At 39.7% G+C, this 23,459-nt stretch overlaps 1 protein-coding gene across 1 annotated transcript in view; it reads left to right on the top strand.

Moving 5' to 3' along the window:
- Positions 1-9,246: 9,246 nt before the first annotated feature.
- Positions 9,247-23,459, top strand: part of LOC122795071 (vomeronasal type-2 receptor 26-like) — a 196,311-nt gene continuing 182,098 nt past the window's right edge. Inside the window, exon 1 of the mRNA XM_044063646.1 lies at positions 9,247-9,282. Within this exon, the coding sequence (XP_043919581.1) occupies positions 9,247-9,282 (36 nt within the window). The remainder of the gene's footprint in view (positions 9,283-23,459) is intronic.

Below are 23,459 nucleotides of genomic sequence, written 5' to 3'. Positions count from 1 at the left end.
GTCATAGGTGACTCCATAGTCAGGCACACTGATGTCCCACTCACCAGGCTAAACAAGGAGAAGGCTACTGTAAGCTGCCTGTCGGGTGCCGGCATCCGCCAAATAACCCATGCACTCAGGTCACTCCACAACAAGTACAAATATGACTCTGTCATTGTCCATGTTGGTGTGAATGACCTGAGACATACCTCCCTGGACTACATGAAAAGAGACATGGAAGAGCTCTCCTATCTTGTAGCCCAGGCAGGTATGACCCTAGCCCTGAGTAGCATTCTGCCATCACCCAGAATGATACCACAGTACAAGGACAAAATGATTGACTTCAGCAATTGGCTAAGCTTCTGGTGTCATTCTAAGGGGATCCAGTATCTGTCTGCCTGGGACGACATGGTCAATAGACCACGATACTTTTCCAGAAATGGCCTGCATCTGTTGCCCCTGGGATACTGGCTAAGGGTCTTGCTGCCCATATAGTGCCCTTTTTAAGCAAGGTTCAAATGACAAATTTACCACAGTAACAGGAACAGGCAAGCAAAAACCGAGGGTAATGCTAATCAATGCTAGAAGTCTAAATCTCAAAATGCACTCACTCGAGGCACTCCTTAAAATGGAGAACATCAATATCTGTGCACTGATTGAGACCTGGATCAAGGCTCTACAGAGCACCCCTGCATTACCAGGCTATAACTCATACCACACTTTTTGGCCATCTAACCTGGACCAGAACACTAAAGGCAAAGGTGTGTCCATATTCCTTAAGGATATCCACATCTCCAGGCTAGTTGCGCACCATAATGCATCCAAGGTTATCCAAGTGCAACTAACTCTGAGCAAAACTGCAATCTAAACTGTAACTTGTTACAGATCCACCACCATGCCCCAGGATTCCCACTCCTCTTTTCTTGATATACTGGAAAATATTAGGGTTCAACCAAACATGGGAGATTTCAACGACCCCACCATTAACTGGGAAAACTACTCATGCACCAACTCCTTCACTCAATGCTTTCTGGAATTCATAAATTCCAATGCCCTGGATCAACTTATCCACACCCCCACCAGGTGCAACAATATCCTAGACCTAGTCATTACTAACAGGAGTGACCGTTGTTCCAGACCTGAAGTCAACTCCTCTTTGGTCAGATCCGACCATAAGCTAATCACCCTAGATATCCGCATCCTACCCCCACACACCATTAAGGAAACCATGGTAAAACATTTCCCCAGAGCCAACTTCATGCTTCTTAAGACAGACGTAGCGAACATCATGACACCCATGCAGTTGGGCAATATGGTTACGACTGCTGAATCCTACACAAATACACTCTTTAAGCACTTACACGAGTGCATTGATCATGCTATCCCAAACAGAACTAAGACACTATCCTCCAAAAAAAATGAAGCCGATCTGGTGGTCCAATGCCATAAAAAAACTCTACAACAGAAGAAAGAAACTGTTGCAAAAGAGAATGAAATCCCATGAGTGGAGGAGCTCCCTGGTCAGCCTCAGTAAGAAGCTGAGATCCCTTATAAGATCCTCCAAAGCTAGCTGCGAAAACAAAATCACCACTGATTCTAAGGGCAACCACAAAGCATTCTATAGCTATGTCAAGAATCTCATTGGCAACACCTATATCTGCTCTGAGTTACATCACAAAAATTACAGAACCAACTGATATTGCCAATATCCTGGCAGATAAGTTCAGTGCTAACTTTACCTACCCTCTCACCCCCTAAAGGGCCCATATCTATAGAGGAATAATGCAGATTCCCTGTAATCACATCTATTCAGGTAAAAACTGCACTCTCTAAAACCAAAACCACAGCATCCATGGGACAGGACAACATCCCAGGCTGTGTTTTACATGAACTTCAGAAAGAACTGGCTCCCCACCTAAGCACCATGTTCAATCATAGTCTTACATTCAGGCTTTGTGCCCACTGAATGGTGCACAGCAGCAGTTTTCCCACTCCACAAAGGGGGAGCCACCACTGATCCTAGGAACTATTGCCCTTTTAGTCTGATGAGCCTGGTCTGCAAGGCCATGGAATGTGTCATCATGGAACTCATAAACAAAGACATTGGTAATCCCCAAACTCTGGACCCCACCCATTTCAGGTTTGTGAAAGGCAGATCATGCCTCCTGAACCTGATCAACTTTTTTGAGGCAGTCACCAAAGCCGTAGATGAGGGTAAGGTGGTTCACACAGCCTATCTTGACCTTGCTAAGGCTTTTGACACCATCCCCCATTCTGGAATTCTGGAATTATAGCTAAACTCACTAAACTTGATATAAATCCCTACATCACAAGATGGGTTGCCAACTGGCTCACTGACAGAACCCACACTGTAAAAGTCGCAGACTCCAAATCTGACTTCAAACCAGTGACAAGTGGAGTACCACAGGGTTCAGTCCTGGAGCCTCTTCTGTTTGGTATCTACTTCTCTGAAGTACAGGCTAACACAGAAGGCCTCTGGCTAATGAAGTTTGCAGATGACTGCAAACTAGGAGCCATAGTCAGGTCCCCAAATGATGTGGACATCTTACAGAATGGCCTCACTGAGACAGATGCCTGGTGTCAGAGGCATGGCCTCAAGCTCAATGCCAAAAAGTGCATTGTCATCCCCTTTGGTAAAAACTCTGTACCCATGAACTACCACATAAACAGCAATCTACTTAATGCTGAATGTGTGATAAGAGACCTTGGGACCCAGTCTCTCCATTGATAATCACATCGACACAGTAGTCAGGAAATCCTTTTATGTGGCACACCTCATCATAAAAGAGTTCTCATCCAGGAAAAAAGAGGTCATTGTTCCCCTCTACTCGGTACTCATTAGACCCATTATAGAGTGCAATGCCCTTTTGGAATGTACCTCACAAGACATCTGCAGCAGCTGGAAAGGCCACAGAAGTACCTAACAAAGAGGATTACTGGCCTCAAACAAATTCCCTATACTGACCGTCTGAAAAATCTCCAGATTTACTCTGTAGCATACCGCATACTCTGAGGAGATCTCTGCCTAGCATACAAAGCTATGTTAAACCCAGAGCTGTTGGACATGTTACACCTAAAGAAATCACAATCTCTCCGACCTACATGCTCTAGGGACCTAAACCTTGTCACCACAATAAACAGGACATGCTGGAGGGGTAGATTCCTGTCCCAGAGACTTCCTATACTCTGGAACAAATTACCCATCTATGTCAAGCAAAGTTCCTCATTAGCACTCTTTAAGAAAAATCTTGATGAGTGGATGGAAATAGGAAATACAGCCTGGGGATCAATTCTGTGGCTCTGCTCAACAGGGGCACAGGAAATTAAGTTTCTTGGGTGGCATAAGCCAGGGAACCTTGTTGGCTAGGCTTACTTAGGCCTTTGGGCCGATAGCCTAGTACCTACCAATGAACCTATGGTCTGACCTGAGTTTTAAGTAAGCAGCATAAAAGGAGTTTTAAAGATGGAGAGTAGTAAATGAAGGTGCATGCAGGTGTGTGATATATATATATATATATATATATATATATATATATATATATATATATATATATATATATATATATATATATATATATATATATATATATATATATATATATATATATATATATATATATATATATATATATATATATATATATATATATATATATATATACTACTTCATAACATTGAAATTCATAACACTGGGACCAAACATCTAAATCTCAAAACATCGAAAACTCAGAACATTGAAAGTGTGCTTCGTAACACTGGAAATTACAATGCATATGTAAATAACATCCTCTCCAACTATAACAACACCTGACTAACAAACATACTTTCTACTATGTTTCTGCCCCATGTGGGGGGGTTCAGAGGTTAGGAAATTAACTTTTTTCCACTGTAATGTGATCTTGGAGTTGATATATTTAATTTACGGGGGTGGGGAGCAGACCCCCCACATGGGGGGGTACAGGCAGAAACGTAGTAGAAAGTGTGTTTGTTAGTTAGGTATTGTTGTAGGTGGAGGTGATATTATTTACTTGTGCAATGTAGTTTTCAATGTTATGAAGCACACTTTCAATGTTCTGAGTTTTCAAGTTTTTGGGTTTTCAGTGTTTTGAATTTTCAATGTTATGGTCTCAATGTTATGAAATTCAACATTATGAAATTTCAATGGTATGAAGTAGACCTGTATATATATATATATATATATATATATATATATATATATATATATATATATATATCTGGGTCTACCTGATAACCCTGAAAGCTGGAAACGCCGACGTCGAGAACACCGACACTGGAAGCTCGACAACGGAGATGACCGACAGTTGAAACTTCCAACGCTGACAACACCGACATGTGAAATGAGAGCTAGTGTGTAAGTGTGCGATAGTGACGGACTTTAGGGTTAGGGTGCGAGTAAGTTAAGTGTGAGATAGTGGCAGACTTTAGGGTTAGGGGCAGATTAAGTCAGTTAGGGTTAGGGCGCGGGTCAGGTGAGTGTGCGATAGTGACAGACTTTAGGGTTGGGGCTGGTTAAGTGAGTTATGGTTAGGGTGCAGGTTAGGTGAGTGTACGATAGTGATGGGCCTTAGGGTTTGGGTTTGGGTTAAGGTTAGTGCATAGATAGTTGTGTTTGTAAGGTTTGGTGTATGTTTGTAAGGTTTTTAGTGTGCTTGTGTTGTGTGTGTGCTTTTAGGACAGGGGATTTGTTTTGTTTGTTGACTGTCAGGATTGTGGTTTGTCGGGCATGTGAAGATTCGTATTTTTGAACTTTCGGTTTTGTGGTGTTGGTGATTTCGTTGTCGGTGTTTTTGCATATCAGTTTACCAAATCGTAAGTGAATGACTCCACTTCACCGAAACTGCAGTTCTTTAAAATTCCACTTTTACAATGTCGATTTCATCGGCATACGTAGTGTATTTCTGGTAGTGTGAAAAGTAGAAGTATACAGCCCTTATGTTGCTTCTTGTATATCATACCAGTTGAGAAGCATGATGGATTAGACAGTAGTTTCAGCAGTCTTCTTTATCTGGTACATTGTGTTTACAGTGGTTGTAGCATTCAAGTGGAGATCGCAGTACAATAGCAATAGGGATATTTACTCTTGCAGTCACTGTAGTGCAATCTCAAAGTTAGTATATATAAGATGCAAGGGGAGTGAGTGGCACAGGGAGGGCTTATGCCTCTGCATAATGACTGGAAAATGTGTCTTATTTGTTTTATATGTCACAGAATTGGTTTTCGGGGATTGTAAGTTCAGAAAAGTGGACTTTCTTAGAAGTGAGGTTTCGGTTAAGTGGAGTAATTCACTTGCGATTCAGTAAACTGTAATTTCGATGATAAAAAGTAGACCCATATTAAGTGATAATTACATGAAGGTAAGATAGTCAGTTGTATGTAGCTGTTGTCATGTAAAGAGTGGTAAAAAGACAATTATTTACATTGAGGTGACTTGACCTGAAGTGTTGCTTTGTCTCCCATACTGACAACCTTTTGCACTGTTCTAACTTCTTATGGTCTCATCTCACACTATTTGCAATATCTGGCCAATGCAAATTTCAAAAAAGCCCTCTCTTTGTACACTTGATGGCTAACTGACATGGAAGAATAACAACAATATCATGGATTATGGCCAGAAGTGCTCAAATGTAGGCCCTTGAGACTATTAACGGCTGAAGAACATATCCCACTAAGCTCCCTTCAGGATTCCATTTTCTGTATATTAACCCCTTGTTCCAACATACAGTCAGAAGTTTCTTTACCTACCTTCCTCAACTTTTTATGATGGGGTTTGAGAGCTCTGCATGTTGCAGAACTTTTTTGTTTTCCCATTATTTCTCTAACATAGAAAGATTAGTACATTTTGATAACAATGGCTCAGATTTGGGTTTATTGCTACCAACAGTCTCTACTACTCTTTTCAGAGGAAGCCAAGTATGTTTTACCAGCTATGACTTGGACTCAGGCCTGTTTTGATTACCCCTTGTTTTACTGAAATAGCCACATCACCAAACTCTGCCAAACTCAACCAAAGGGTTGAAGGCCTTTATTTCTCTTTTAAGGTGGATCAGTGATCCTACTAGAGCCTTTAGCTTAATTACTGGCTTAGCAGCTATTTTTCTTTTTTGTTTGTCTCTATAAGGGCACCACACAGCATTTATATTGTTCTGAAAGCTGTTTTGAAAACTGTTCAGCACAGGTTATTACACAGCATTAACATATTGCAGTTTATTCTGTGAGCATTATATATTGCACTGTTTGCAGATTTTACAGTATTACTTTATCATTTACCCCTTGCTTTCTGCTGCTTATATTGGGCTCTACTGCTGTATAACCCTGTCCTCTCAAACGGACTAGGATCACTGATAGCATGCTGAACTGCTGAATGAATGTTTTGTTTTATTTAACGGAGCCTATATTGCCTAACTTATATTGTTCATAGCCTAATGTCTGTTGCTTTCCATTACTAATCCCCTAATCGTAATATTCCTCTACTTACTTGCTCCAGCCTCATCTAACCATAGCCTCTCTCTACTACTGTGCTTTGTTACACCCTCCTTTCTTCTCTAAACATCCCTTACCTTCTACCTTTCCCTTCTACATCCACAATATTAACTAACTCAGTGTTGTCTCCCTCTCCTCTACAGTAATCCATCCCGGGTGCTCCCTCCCTGCTTTAAACGCAAAAGGAATACCTCCGGCCATCACCTGAAGACACCCTGAATTGGCCAGCTTGCCTGGTACTTAGAAAACTACTACTGAGAAGACCCCCTAACAAGAGTGTGTAAATGTATGTTGATTAACACTAAGTAAATGTAGACTTGATGATAGAGTTAGTCTGCCCTCCCGTGTGCGCATTCTAGCAGCCTATTACAGACCGTTTGCTCTCTCCCCCTCCTGTTCTCATAAACCCTAGAATATATTTAAACCTAAGACTGGTCCAACTATCCCTGCTGTTTGCTATCTCCTTCTAACATTAGGTGGCAGCATCTACCAAGATAAATCCTAGATATTCTTTATAATCCCAACAAGTTTTATTTTTTCACAAGCAGTTGGTTGTGAGTTAATATCCTTAGACTGCAGATATCTTTTCCCTCCCTGCTAAACCACCATCTGTAAAGGCAGCCTTCATTGTCTGGCTTGAAATATTTAGCTCATACCTTCCAACTAAAGCTTTTAAACTGCTCTTTGCTGATACTTTTTCCTGCCATACTCTACTGTTCTTTCCCAGCTCCATTCTCTCTATGGGCTCACTCCGTTCCCCTACCCTGCCCCCAATTGCCACCCACCCCCAGTACTCCTAGCTTTATTCCTATCTTACCCCACCCTCTCAGCCTAATTACCCAATAACAGCACCCCCCTCATTACTCCTCCCTCCTATAACCATCCTTCTTAAACTCTGTAATCTGTACTCCACCCAATAATTATAGTCCCCTCCTCTTTTCCTTAAATCTCTAGAATACCGCCTTCAGTTTTTAAACCATTTCTTATTTATAGCCTTCTCTGTTTTCCTAACCAATCGTGCCACTCTCTCTTTGCTCCAACATGCTCTCCTCAAGTTACCACACCCTCCAGTCCCCAGCCAAAACCACCTCTCACTCAATGGAAATAAATCAAATATTCTACTATTCCCTCCCACAAAGACCCTGTCCTGCGATAAAGACAATTTCAAAGTCTATAGTCAAACCATCTAACCTATAGAAGTGGTCCCCTCTGCCAAACTACTTGGCATTACTGTTGATAAACACCTCAAGCTTGCTATTCATATTCAACAAAATATTAAGAAAATCCACCAAAAGCTAGGTATGCTGTACAGGAATAATCACTTTCTTTCCAACTCTACCAGGCAAACTCTGGCCTCAACTTATCTTCTTCCTTCCTTATTATATGGAACCCCTCTCCTAACCAACCTGTCTTCCTCTATCACCTCTAAACTAGAAAACTGCTACAACAAAATCTCTAAATTTGCCTCTAAATCTAAAAATACCACCCATCACTGCCTAACCCTACAATCCCTGAATTAGCTTGAACTCCTAAACTACCTAGACTATCTCCAACTCACTACTGCACATAAACTCATATTTCACCCAACAAAATGTCCTGCTCTAACTAACATCCTTCCTCCTTATACACCGAACAGAGCTCTCAGATCTGAAAATCAGAACTTAATTACTATACATAAACCTAAACGTCCTGCTGGACAACTTCTCCTATCTTTCTCACTAGGCAAAACATGGAATTCCCTTCCCTCCACGCTAAGAACCATACCAAACTCAGAAAACTTCAAAACCCAACTATTTAAATACCTGTCCACTAAATGGAAATGTACCTGCCTTCACCCAACCTAATCCAAGGGGGTTCTCTCTCTGCTTCCCAAGCTCTACAACTCTCATAGTTATCTTCCTATGAGCCTATCTAAACTCTCAACAATTTTATAGATTCTTTCTAAGCTCTCATTAACTCCTACAGCTACCCACACAGCCCAATCTTGTAAATATTGTAAATAGCATTCTACTATTGATGTATGTATGTAAAGAGTATTTACATTTTCTTAAAAGGTTTGTATGTAAACTGTTTCCACACCTAACACAGATCTGTTTTCCTCAAATGAAACTGTAAGATCCCTACCTTCAAGCTTAATGAATTTGTTAACTATGCAAGACAATGAATGCATTTATGTGTAACTATTCTACATAATGTTATCTCTAATATTAACTATCAGTTTTATCTAAATTGTATAATGCATCTTGGAGATTTTATCCCCGGGCCTCCACTGAAAATGGGTCAGTTCGGCCCAGTAGACTTCCCCGGTAATCATACTGCAAATAAATAAATAAATAAATAACTCTATGAGAGGTGGAGGCAGTGGCTAGGTCTCCTTACCTCCTTCCTTCCCCATGTCTAGATGAGTGTAACTGCATGTACATTGAGTTTCAACACCTGTTAACAAAAAAAAAAAAAAAAAAAAACTACCAAGATATCATCAAATGCATCTGTCTGCTTGTCTCCCTGCCCCTTCCTAGTCCAAATGAACCATGCCAAGTAGCATACTGGGAAAGCTACTCAAGCACCAATGCACTGGCCCAATGCTTCCTGGAATTCATCATTTCCAATGCCCTTGACCAGCTCATTCTTACCCCCACTAGAGGAAGCAACATACTTGACCTGGTTATTAATAACATGGGCAACCGTTGCTCTACACTAATAGTCAATTCCTCCCTGGTTAGATCCAATCACAAACTAATCACCATGGAGATCCGCATCTCGCCCAGACCCCCCAAAAAGGTAAACACCATAAAAAACTTCTCCAAAGCTGTCTTTGGGATCCTAAAAACAGAGTCAGCTAACTTCACAGCACTCATGTCAATGGAAAATAGATCCATGACTGCTGAATCGTACACCAATGCACACAAACATGTACATAAATGCATGGAACTAGCCATACCCAACAGAATCGAGATGCTCTCCTCCAAAAAAAAGAAGCCAGGCTGGTGGTCCCCTGCCATTAATTAACTCTACAACAGAAGAAAAAAATGTTGCAGAAAAAGGGGAAGTCCCAAGACTGGAAAAATATCCTTATTATTTATTTTATTTATTTTATTTTACATTTGTTAACCGGGATGGTCCGACTGGATTAATGTCCATTTTCAGAGGAGATCCAGGGGAAAAAAGCTTCAAGGTACATGTATACAATACAATTGTCAGAACAACTGGTGTATGGCATTTACATCCTGGTTACATTTACTCATAGGTTACAGAACAAAGCAATACAACATCACATATTGCCTGTGGCTTACATATCAGTGCAAGTATGTATAAACAGGTAATAACAGCATATTACATTCAGGATTAAGAATACATTGAATAATTTTAGTTATGGTTTTGACCATTGGATATTGAGAGGGGTGGCTGAAGAGAGGACACTTATAAAGAAGAGGTGTGTGAGATGGACAGGGCACTAGTCAGCGTTGGTACAAAGGCATATCCAGTGTGATTTAAAGTAATACTTAATCTTGTTTTTGAATATGGTTATTGAAGGTTCTAGGGTCAGGTCAGGTGGTAGTGAGTTCCATATCTTTCTGACAGAGTTAGCAAAGTGAGAGTCACCAGCAGTGTGGTTGGATTTTCCTGTTTGAACTAAGAGTTCGGTGGAGGAGCAGAGTGGTTGATTGTTGTTGTAGGGGCAGATCATGTTTTTTAGGGCAGAGGTATTTTCTGGCCGGTGGAGGATTTTATGGGCAACTATGAGCTGGTTGAGTTGTAGAAGGTGAGGTAGTTCAAGCCAGCCTAGGAGATTTAGGTTGTGGCAGTGGTGGGTTTGGTAGAGTATGCCAGTAGCAAATCTGGCGATATGATTGTAACAAGATGCTAATTTATTAAGATCAGTTTTGCTCAGGTAAGAGAAAAGAGGCATAGAGAAGGGTTGATTATAGATGGGAGTGGGCGATTGCAATTCTTGCAGGTGGGGTGAGGAATGATTTGATCCTATAGAGAGAGACAAGCTTTTTTATTGATGGTTTTTATAGCTTGATTGATGTGCATGTCGAACCTGAGATTGTAATAAATTGTGACACCCAAAAGTTTAGTTTGAGTTTCTGGGAAGATAATGGTCCCATTACTAGCTGTTATTCTGAAGAGTGATGGGGTGGACCTATGCATAGGGGAGAAGAGGATTAACTTAGTTTTGTTGGGATTTAGGATTAGACGTTAATTTAGTAGCCATTTTTTCAACCAAGTTAAAAGTGTTTTGGGTTGTTGTGGTAAGAACTGTTGGGTTGGTGGCAGAACAAATCAAGGTGGAGTCATCTGCATATTGAAGGCAGGCAACCTCCGGTATGATTGTGCTAAGATCATTTATAAAGATGGAGAAGAGAAGGGGACCTAGTATTGAGCCCTGGGGAACTTCTAGCCTGCTGGAGAGGCATGAGGATAGTTTAGCCTGCCACAGGACAGCCTGCTGCCTGCCTTGAAGGTGGGAATCAAATCAATGGAGTGACTGATTGCCCAATGTGAAGGCATTCAAGGTGTTCATTAGCATTTTCTGATCGACCGTGTCAAAAGCTTTGGAGAGGTCTAGGAAGAGTGCAGAGGTAAGTTTGTTATTGTTACGGCTGTGGTTTATAATGTTAGTAAAAGAGAGGAGGGCTGATGTATTGCTGCGATTTGGCCTAAACCCATGTTGAGAGTTGGACAGTAGTTTGTTCTGTGTTTCTTATTAGCCTCAACAAAATGTTGAAATCCCTTATCAAAACCACCAAGACAGAACTGCAGCAGACACTAAAAACAACCGCAAAGGCTTCTTTAGTTATATCAAGAATCTCCATGACAATACCCAGATTTGCTCTGAGTTACTGCACAATGTTACCTCCTATACTGAGCCAACAGATATTGCCAACAAATTTAGTGCCAACTTTACCCCTCCCCCCACTAAGGACCAATCTTAATACTGGAAGAATGCCAGGCACCCTGCATTACTGCAGTACAGGTTAAAACTGCATTGTTTAAGGCCAAGAATGCTTCCATGGGAACCGGCAATATCTCTGGCTGTGTTCTACATGAATTACAAAGTGAACTGGCACCACATCTGTGTGCCCTGTTCACTCACAGCCTCACCTCAGGCTTTGTCCCTACCGGATGACGCACTGCTACAGTCATCCCTCTCCATAAAGGAGGAGCAACTTCAGACCCTGGAAATTATCGCCCCATTAGCCGGACGAGTCTGATATGTTAGGCTATGGAGCGCATCATCATGGACTTAATTAACAAGGATATAGGGAATCTCCAAATTCTAGATCTCACGCAAGTTGGTTTTGTGAAAGGTAGATCATGCCTGCTCAACCTAGTTGACTTCTTTGAGTCAGTCACCAGAGCAGTGGATGAAGGTAAGGCAGCTCATACAGCCTACCTCGATCTGGCCAAGGCCTTTGATACCATTCCTCACTCAGGAATCATTGATAAACTCACCAAAGTAAGCATCAACCCCTATATTGTTAGGTGGGTTGAAAACTGGCTCACAGATAGAACACACAGTGTGAACGTAGCAGACTCCAAGTCAAACTGTTGACCAGTCATGAGTGGAGTCCAACAGGGATCGGTCCTGGGTCATCTCCTGTTTGGCATCTACTTCTCAGAAGTCCAGGCCAACATGGAGGGATTCTGGCTGACCAAATTCACAGACGACTGCAAGCTGGGAGCCATAATTAACTACCCAAGTGATGCAGGCATCCTAAAAAGAGACCTCACTGAGACCAATGACTGGTGTCGAAATCATGGCCTTAAGCTGAATGCCAAAAAATGCATTGTCATACCCTTTGGGAAACACTCAGTTCTCACTAATTACCACATCGATGGGAGCCCACTGAACACTGAAGGCATTATAAGAGATCTGGGGACACAAATTGACAGCAACCTCTTCTTCCACCACCACATTGCCACTGTGGTCAGAAAGTCCTTCTATGTGGCACATCTCATTACCAAGAGTCTTGCATCCAGGAAGAAAGAGGTCATCATTTCTCTCTACTCTTCCCTCATAAGGCCAATCATAGAGTATAATGCCCCATTTGGCATGTACCTCACTAGACACCTGCAACAGCTGGAGAGGCCACAAAAGTACCTTGCAAAGAGGATCCTAGTCCTTAAACACATGTCCTACATGGACAGACTCAAAAAACTCCAGCTATTCTCTGTCTCATATCATCTACTAAGAGGCGATCTCTGCTTGACTTACAAAGCCATGTCTGACCCAGCTCTGTTAGAAATGCTACATCTAAAGAAATCCCAATCCCCCTGCACCACATGCTCCTGAGACCTCAGCCTCATTACCACAGTCAACAGAACATGCTGGAGGGACAGGCTCATAATCCAGAGACTGCCCATGCTCTGGAATAGACATCACATACATGTCAAGCAGAGTACCTCATTAGCCCTCTTCAAGAGAAATCTTGATGAGTGGATGCGAAATAGAAAGTTCACCCCAGGGATAACTCCAGCGGCTCTACTTGATAGAGGCACTGGGAAATAATGATGAGAGGCACAATGCCACGTCACTTCTATGGGCTAGGCTTATAAAGGACCCATGGCTATTAGCCTAGTACACACCTATGAACCTATGAACCCTGAATATTGTGGATTTCTCTCAGAAGTAATTGCTTATTCAACAACTTCAGGGTTAAAATAGTTATATCTTAGGCAGTATCCCTTGTAGCAGTAACTTTTTCCCCCTGCCCAGATAGGAAACAGCCTCTTGTGATAATTTGGAACCACTTTATTTTAAGGATAACCCACCACTACCATAGTGCTACCTCTGTTAGCTTCTTTGCATGTTATTGCCTTCCTAACCTCTGTGGATATCTGGGCAATAGATAGGGTTATAGGATCATAAGAGTTACAATGTAACTGATCCTTGAGGCCATTTCTGCCATGCCAGTACCCACCCTCAGGCCTTGCTTCTTGTTTCAAGGAGGCCCTGACCAGTCATACCTGGGTGAATTTATGAAAACCAATCCAGCTGTTAAGCTCCTTTTAAAAGCAGTGCATCAAGACATTTAACTTGTAGAGGAAGTTTGCTACAGAGAAGTGGTAGATGCTGAGTGAGTCTATCGCACCTTTTTGTCTTACTTATTTGTAGGAATAAATTTGTATCTGTGGCATTAGTGTTAGTTGGACTGATTGATTTATTAATATATAAGAGTTCTTGGACTACTGGATCTCTTATACTCAATAAGTAAGACATAGGTCATCCCTAATGAGTCTATATGAAACTGAGTGCAGGTAGAAAGGCTCTGGTCTTTGTAGTCCACTTCTTTTAGACTCCTGATCTTTTCAGTTGCTAATGTCTGGGGGGGTCTTTCCATTTTCTTACTATGCTTAGTAAGGTACATTCCAAAGGAAAGCATTGCACTGAGTAATGAATCTAATAAAAGCAGAGTACAAGCAGATCACGACTTATTTTGATCAGGAAAAACTATCTTTTACTATGAACTTGAAAAAATAAAAGGATTTACTCTCACATTGACATTGCAATATGATTGTTGAATGTAAGAAAGCTGTCTGACCAAGTGCCTATGTGGCTCAGGATCTTTTCATTTTGAAGTGGTGTGTCACCTCTGCTATGACCTGAAGATATGGGCTGCTTATCAAATGTTACAATGTTGCACATTTTGGTTTTGAGGTTTAGCTCATTTTAGTACTCAAGCTATTGGCAATAGAAGCTCCTGTTAGAGTGTAAGTATATCAGAGGGGAGACATGATGATGACTCCCAGGTTACAATCATCCGTGAACTTTGTAACAGTAAATCCTTGTTTGATGAGTGTACATCTGAGACGTTGTTGCTGAACAGCAGCAGTCCCAGTACAAATACTTGTTGAACTTCAGTGGTCACCTTCATGCTCTCAGAGATCACAGCACCAAATTTTACAGTGTGAGTCCTGCCTCTAAATCCACTGGTTATTGAACTAGCTACATATGCTTCAATGTGGAGTTTCTTTTGACTTGCTTATTATATATGCATATGTCTTATGGTATAGAAAACCTTGGTGAGGTCAAAGTTCACTGCGTGGACAACTTGCCCACACTTTACAATCTGAGTCCTGTCTCTAAACCAAATGGCTATTCACCTAACTACATATGGTTCAATCAGGAGTTTCTTTGACTTGCTTATTATATATGCATATGTCTTATGGTATAGAAAACCTCTGCGACGTCAAAGCTTGTGTTGACAACTTGCCCACAGTTTACAGCATGAATAACCCTCTCAAAGAAGTTCACAAGATTCACTAGACAGGATCTACCCTTGAATCAAATTGCTGGGGGTCAAGTCTGAGAAGATTTTTGATATCATAGTTAATTAGGCAGTTGTGATATAGTCTATGGTTTTGTATATAATACTCATTAGGCTGATGGGTCTGTAGTTCTTGTAGTCTGTTGTGGGTCCACCATATGGAATGTATCGCAACAGCTGTGCACCACTCCCATGCTACAAGGCCAGTTGCAAGACCCAGGCTAAAGAGATTGAGGAGTGGATCCACCAATGCTTGCTTAAGATTAGTTATTCTGCATTGTAGAGTGAACCTTCAGTACATGCTCCTTCATGAAGGTTGGAGACATGTTTCTATCAGAAGTAGGTGAGCCTGGAAAATATGTCTCTAGGGTGAAGTTGTGACTAACTTTATTTGTCAGTATGTTGGCAATGTCCACTGGATAAGATTATATCTCTCAACTGTCCTGATTTTCACAGAATGCCCATAGTTTTGCCATATATTTTTCGTGTGTTCCTCATAAAATGTGTCTTTTTCTGGCAAATAGCAGAAGAATGAAGTCACTAAATAATGCCAGCATTTGAGTTTCAGACTTCATATCCTTCAGAAAATAAATAATAGTGCAAAACCTGTTATTTTAGCAAAATTCTACATCATTTCTGCTGAATTAGTGTCATACTTGAGCTGCAACAACTTTATTACAAGCTGAGATAAGTACAAACTTGCAGTGTTATAAGATAGTACTGCATTTTTTGTTTTGTTTCATTAAATATTTTGTTAAAAATAGTACTGCATTTATCTGCTTATTTATTTAGTCACTGAAAATGGTGAGTTCTCTCAGGATCTGCAGTTAGTTGGTTTATTCTTCTCACGTCATTGATATTCTGTGCATAAGTCTTTGCTTAGCGGGCTTCTCTGTGACTTAAAGTCTTAGTCCCTTATCTCTGAAATTATTTCTGCTGAATAGTTGCATAATTGAGCTGCAGGTGGCCATGGTGGTGCAGCGGTTAGCATTGCCACCTCACAGTAAGAGGTTCTCTGGTTCGATCCTTGGCTGGGGTGCCTTCTGTGTGGAGTCTGCATGTCCTCACTATGGTCGCATGGGTTTTCTTCATGTGCTCCAGTTTCCTCCCACATCCCAAAGACATGTGGAAGTGATTTGTAGACTCTAAATTGGCCCTAGGTGTGTGTGTGTGTGTGTGTGTGTGTGTGTGTGTGTGTGTGCCTTCTGTGGAAAGTTGGGTGCTGGGCTGGCAATTCAAAACTGTAAACTCCACTGCAAATCATGAGTGGACAGATGATCCACTGTGGTGACCCCTAACTGGGAAAAGCTGAAAGAAGAAAAAGAAGTTGCATACTTGAGCTGCAACAACTTTATTACAAGCTGAGATAAGTACAAACTTACAGTGTTATAAGATAGTACTGTATTTTTTTCTGTTTTACTGTTTCATTGAATATTGTGTTAAAATAGTACTGCATTTATATGCTTATTTATTTATTCACAGAAAATTATGAGTTCTCTCTATGTCTGCAGTTACTTGGTTTATTCTTCTCACTTCATTGATATTCGGTGTAGAAGTCTTGCCTAGAGGGCTTCTCTGTGCCTTAACGTCTTAGTCCCTTATTTCTGAAATTATTTCTGCTGAATAGTTGCATACTTGAGCTGCAACAACTTTATAACAAGCTGAGATAAGTACAAACTTGCAGTTTTATAAGATAGTACTGCATATTTTTTTGTTTTATTGTTTCATTGAATATTCTGTTAAAACTAGTACTGCATTTATCTGCTTATTTATTTATTCACTGAAAATTGTGATTTTTCTCTGTGTTTGCAGTTACTTGGATTATTCTTCTCACTTCATTCATATTCAGTGTAGAATTCTTAGCCTAAAGGGCTTTGCTGTACCTTAAAGTCTTAGTCCCTTAACTCTGGAATTATTTCTGCTGAATAGTTGGATACTTGAGCTGCAACAACTTTATTATAAGCTGAAATAAGTACAAACTTGCACTGTTATTAGATAGTACTGCATTTTTTTCTGTTTTATTGTTTCAGTGAATATTGTGTTAAAAATAGTACTGCATTTATCTGCTTATTTATTTAGTCACTGATAATTGTGAGTTATATCTGTGTCTGTAGTTAGTTTATTCTTCTCACTTCATTGATATTTGGTGCAGAAGTCTTAGCCTAGAGGGCTTCTCTGTGCCTTAAAGTCTTAGTCCCTTATCTCTGAAATTATTTCTGCTGAATAATTGCATACTTGAGCTGCACGAATGTTGTGTTAAAAATAGTACTGCATTTATCTGCTTATTTATTTAGTCACTGACAATTGTGAGTTCTCTCTGTGACTGCGGTTAGTTCATTTATTCTTCTCACTTCATTGATATTCTGTGTGGCAGCTTCCTTAGGGGGCTTCTCTTGACTTAAAGTGCTAGTCCCTTATCTCTGAATTATATCTGCTATAGTTAGTTGTATACGCAGCCATGGTGGTGCAGTGGTTAGCATTGCTGCCTCACAGCTAGAGGTTCTCTGGTTCGATCCTTGGCAGTGGTGCCTTCTGTGCAGAGTCTGCATGTCCTCACTATGGTCGCATGGGTTTTCTCTGTGTGCTCCAGTTTCCTCCCACATCCCAAAGACATGCTGTAAGTGATTTGTACTCTCTAAATTGGCATGTGTGTGTGTGTGTGTGTGTGTGTGTGTGTGTGTGTGTGCCTCCTGTGGAAGGTTGGGTGCTGGGCTGGCAACTGAACACCATAAAACTCCATTGCAACTCATGAACAACAGGTGATCCACTGTGGTGACCCCTAAACGGGAAAAGCCGAAAGAAGAAAAATAAGTTGTAAACTTGAGCTGCAACAACTTTATTACAAGCTAAAATAAGTACAAACTTGCAGTGTTATAAGATAGTACTGCATTTTTTTATTATTGTTTCATTGAATATTGTGTTAAAAATAGTACTGCATTGATCTGCTTATTTATTTATTCACTGAAAATTGTGATTTCTCTCTGTGTCTTCAGTTACTTGGTTTATACTTCTCACTTCATTCATATTCGGTGTAGAAGTCACAGCCTAAAGGGCTTATCTGTGCCTTAAAGTCATAGTCACTTATCTCTGAAATTACTTCTGCTGAATAGTTCCATACTTGAGCTGCATCAACTTTTTTACAATCTGAGATAAGTACAAAATTGCAGTGTTATAAGATAGTACTGCATATTTTTTTGTTTTATTTTTTCATTGAATATTGTGTTAAAAATAGTACTACATTTATCCGGTTATTTATTTATTCACTTAAAATTGTGAGTTCTCTCTCTGTCTGCAGTTAGTTCATTTATTCTTCTCACATCATTGATATTCTGTGCAGAAGTTTTAGCCTAAAGGGCTTCTCTGTGACTTAAAGTCTTAGTCCCTTATCTCTGAAATTATTTCTGCTGAATAGTTGCATAATTGAGCTGCAGGTGGCCATGGTGGTGCAACTTTATTACAAGCTGAGATAGTACAGACTTGCAGTGTTCTAAGATAGTACTGCATGTTTTTGTTTTATTGTTTCATTGAATGTTGTGTTAACAATAGGCCTAGTGCATTTATCTGCTTGTTTGTGTAAGTCACTGAAAATGTGTGTGTGTGTGTGTGTGTGTGTGTGTGTGTGTGTGTTCTTGTGTGTGCATTGTGTGCGTGTGTGTGTTAGCCTGTGTGGGCTTGTGTGTGCCTTAAAGTCTTAGTCCCTTATCTCAAATTATAACCTTCTGCTGAATAATTGCATTCTGCTGAGCTGCTAATTGGGAAAAACCGCCGCACAGTAAGAGGTTCTCTGGTTCGATCCTCAGCTAGGGTGCCTTCATTGTGGAGCCTGCATGTCCTCCCTGTGGTCATGTGGGTTTCCTTTGGGTGCTCCAATTTCCTCCCCCACATCCCAAAGACATGCTGTAAGTGATTTGTCCTCTCTAAATTGGCCCTAGGCGTGTGTGTGTGTGTGTGTGTGTGTGTGTGTGTGTGTGTGTGTGTGTGTGTGTGTGTGCGTTTGTGTGTGTGTGCCTCCTGTGGAAGGTTGGGTGCTGGGCTGAAAACTCAATACCATAAAACTCCAATGCAAATCATGAGCCGACAGGTGATCCTTGAGCTGCAACAGCTTTATTACAAGCTGAGATAAGTACAAACTTGCAGTGTTATAAGATCGTGCTGCTTTTTTTTTTTGTTTTATTGTTTCAGTGAATATCGTGTTAAAAATAGTAATGCATTTATCTGCTTATTTATTTATTCACTGAAAATTGTGAGTTCTCTCTGTGTCTACTGTTAGTTTTTTATTTTCACTTCATTGATATTTGGTGTAGAAGTTTTAGCCTAGAGGGCTTCTCTGTGCCTTAAAGTCTTAGTCCCTTATCTCTGAAATTATTTCTGCTGAATAGTTGCATACTTGAGTTGCAGGCGGCCATGGTGGTGCTGCAGTTAGCATTGCTGCCTCACAGCTAGAGGTTCTCTGGTTCGATCCTTGGCTGGGGTGCCTTCTGTGCGGAGTCTGCATGTCCTCACTATGGTCGCATGCGTTTTCTTCATGTGCTCCAGTTTCCTCCCACATCCCAAAGACATATGGAAGTGATTTGTAGACTCTAAATTGGCCCTAGGTGTGTGTGTGTGTGTGTGTGTGTGCCTTCTGTGGAATGTTGGGTATCAGGCTGGCAACTCGAAACCGTAAAACTCCACTGCAAATCATGAGTGGACAGATGATCCACTGTGGTGACCCCCAACTGGGAAAAGCTGAAAGAAGAAAAAGAAGTTGCATACTTGAGCTGCAACAACATTATTACAAGCTGAGATGAGCACAGACTTACAGTGTTATAAGATAGTACTGTATTTTTTTCTGTTTTATTGTTTCATTGTATATTGTGTTAAAATAGTGCTGCATTTATATGCTTATTTATTTATTCACAGAAAATTATGAGTTCTCTCTATGTCTGCAGTTACTTGGTTTATTCTTCTCATTTCATTGATATTCGGTGTAGAAGTCTTGCCTAGAGGGCTTTTCTGTGCCTTAATGTCTTAGTCCCTTATTTCTGAAATTATTTCTGCTGAATAGTTGCATACTTGAGCTGCAACAACTTTATAACAAGCTGAGATAAGTACAAACTTGCAGTGTTATAAGATAGTACTGCATATTTTTTTGTTTTATTGTTTCATTGAATATTCTGTTAAAACTAGTACTGCATTTATCTGCTTATTTATTTATTCACTGAAAATTGTGAGTTCTCTCTGTGTCTGTAGTCAGTTGGTTTATTCTTCTCACTTCATTGCTATTCGGTGTAGAAGTCTTAGCCTAGAGGGCTTCTCTGTGCCTTAAATTCTTAGTCCATAATCTCTGAAATTATTTCTGCTGTATAGTTGCATACTTGAGCTGCAACAACTTTATTACAAGCTGAAATAAGTACAAACGTGCAGTGTTATAAGGTAGTACTGCATTTTTTCTGTTTTATTGTTTCAGTGAATATTGTATAAAACATAGTACTGCATTTATCTGCTTATTTATTTATTCACTGAAAATTGTGAGTTCTCTCTGTGTCTGCAGTTTATTCATTTATTCTTCTCTCTTCATTGATATTCTGTGCAAAAGTTTTAGCCTAAAGGGCTTCTCTCTGACTTAAAGTCTTAGTCCATTATCTCTGAAATTATTTCTGCTGAATAATTGCATACTTGAGCTGCAACAACTTTATTACAAGCCGAGATAAGTACAAACTTGCAGTGTTATAACATAGTACTGCATTTTTTTTTGTTTTATTGTTTCAGTGAATATTGAGTTAAAAATAGTACTGCATTTATCTGCTTATTTATTTATTCACTGAAAATTGTGAGTTCTCTCTGTGTCTATAGTTAGTTTATTCTTTTTACTTCATTGATATTTAGTGCAGAAGTCTTAGCCTAGAGGGCTTCTCTGTACCTTAAGGTCTGAGTCCCTTATTTCTGAAATTATTTCTGCTGAATAATTGCATACTTGAGCTGTGTGTGTGTGTGTGTGTGTGTGTGTGTGTGTGTGTGTGTGTGTGTGTGTGTGCATGTGTGTGTCTCCTGTGGAAGGTTGGTTGCTGGGCTGGCAACTCAACACCATAAAACTCCATTGCAACTCATGAATAACAGGTGATCCTTCAGGTGCTCTGTGGTTCCTAACCCAAATCCCAAAGACATGTAGAACAAGAAGTTGCATACTTGAGCTGCAACAACTTTATTACAAGCTGAGATAAGTGCAAACTTGCAGTGTTATAAGATAGTACTGCATTTTTTCTGTTTTATTGTTTAATTGAATATTGTGTTAAAAAGAGTAGTGCATGTATCTGCTTATTTATTTATTCACTGAAAATTGTGATTTCTCTCTGTGTCTGCAGTTAGTTGGTTTTTTCTTCTCACTTCATTCATATTCAGTGTAGAAGTCTTAGCCTACAGGGCTTCTCTCTGCCCTAAAGTCTAAGTTCCTTAGCTCTGAAATTATTTCTGCTGAATAGTTGCATACTCGGGCTGCACCAACTTTGTTACAAGCTGAGCTAAGTACAAACTTGCAGTGTTATAAGATAGTACTGCGTATTTTTTTGTTTTATTGTTTCATTGAATATTGTGTTAAAATAGTACTGCATTTATCTGCTTATTTATTTATTCACTGAAAATTGTGAGTTCTCTCTATGTCTGCAGTTAGTTGGTTTATTCTTCTCACTTCATTGATATTCGGTGTAGAAGTCTTAGCCTAGAGGGTTTCTCTGTGCCTTGAAGTCTTAGTCCCTTATCTCTGAAATTATTTCTGCTGAATAGTTGCATACTTGAGCTGCAACAACTTTATTACAAGCTGAGATAAGTACAAACTTGCAGTGTTATAAGATAGTATTGCATTTTTTCTGTTTTATTATTTCATTGAATATTGTGTTAAAATAGTACTGCATTTATCTGCTTATTTATTTATTCACTGAAAATTGTGAGTTCTCTCTGTGTCTGCAGTTAGTTGGTTTACTCTTCTCACTTCATTGATATTTGGTGTAGAAGTCTTAGCCTCAAGGGCTTCTCTGTGCCTTAAAGTTTTTGTCCCTTATCTCTGAAATTATTTCTGCTGCATAGTTGCATACTTGAGCTGTAACATCTTTATTACAAGCTGAGATAAGTACAAACTTGCAGTGTTATAAGATAGTATTGCATTTTTTGTTTTATTGTTTCATTGAATGTTGTGTTAAAAATAGTACTGCATTTATCTGCTTATTTATTTAGTCACTGAAAATTGTGAGTTCTCTCTGTGTCTGCAGTTAGTTCGTTTATTCTTCTCACTTCATTGATATTCTGTGTAGACGTCTTAGCCTAGAGGGCTTCTCTGTGACTTAAAGTGCTAGTCCCTTATCTCTGAAATTATATCTGCTTAATAGTTGCATACTTGAGTTGCAACAACTTTATAACAAGATGAAATAAGTACAAACGTGCAGTGTTATAAGGTAGTACTGCATTTTTTCTGTTTTAATGTTTCAGTGAATATTGTATTAAAATAGTACTGCATTTATCTGCTTATTTATTTATTCACTGAAAATTGTGAGCTCTCTCTGTGTCTGCAGTTTATTCTTCTCACTTCACTGACATGCTGTGCAGAAGTCTTAGCCTAGAGGGCGTCTCTGTACCTTAAAGTCTTAGTCCCTTATCTCTGACATTATTTCTGCTGAATAATTGCAATCTTGAGCTGCGGGTGGCCATGATGGTGCAGCAGTTAGCATTGCTGCCTCACAGCAAGAGGTTCTCTGCTTTGATCCTCGGCTGTGGTGTCCCCTAACCGGGAAAAGCTGAAAGAAGAAATAGAAGTTGCATACTTGAGCTGCAACAACTTTATCACAAGCTGAAATAAGTACGAACCTGCAGTGTTATAAGATAGTACTGCATTTTTTTCTTATTGTTTCAGTGTATATTGTGTTAAAAATAGCACTACATTTATCTGCTTATTTATTTATTCACTGAAATGTGTGTGTTTTCTCTGTGTCTGCAGTTAGTTGGTTTATTCTTTTCACTTCATTGATATTCAGTGTAGAAGTCTTAGCCTAGAGAGCTTCTCTGTGCCTTAAAGTCTTAGTCCCTTATCTCTGAAATTATTTCTGCTCAGTAGTTGCATACTTGAGCTCCAACAACTTTATAACAAGCTGAGATAGGTACAAGCCTGCAGTGTAATAAGATAATACTGCATATTTTTTTGTTTTATTGTTTCATTGAATATTATTTTAAAAATAGTGCTGCATTTATCTGCTTATTTGATTATTCACTGAAAATTGTGAGTACTCTCTGTGTCTGCAGTTAGTTGGTTTATTCTTCTCACTTCATTGATATTCGGTGTAGAAGTCTTAGCCTATAGGGCTTCTCTGTGCCTTAAAGTCTTAGTCCCTTATCACTGAAATTATTTCTGTTGAATAGTTGCATACTTGAGCTGCAAAAACTTTATTACAAGCTGAAATAAGTACAAATGTACAGTGTTATAAGATAGTACTGCATTATTTCTGTTTTATTGTTTCAGTGAATATTGTGTTAAGAATAGTACTGCATTTATCTGCTTATTTATTTATTTGCTGAAAATTGTGATTTCTCTCTGTGTCTGCACTTAGTTTATTGTTCTCACTTCACTGATATTTAGTGCAGAAGTCTTAGCCTAGAGGGCTTCTCTGTGCCTTAAAGTCTTAGTCCCTTATCTCTGAAATTATTTCTGCTGAATAA

Source organism: Protopterus annectens, chromosome 2.part1 (genome assembly GCF_019279795.1).
Source record: "Protopterus annectens isolate FY-2018-M chromosome 2.part1, PAN1.0, whole genome shotgun sequence".
In the NCBI taxonomy this organism is placed as follows: domain Eukaryota; kingdom Metazoa; phylum Chordata; order Ceratodontiformes; family Protopteridae; genus Protopterus; species Protopterus annectens.
Note: the sequence above shows the minus strand (reverse complement) of the source record. Positions and strands in the feature narration are given on the sequence as shown.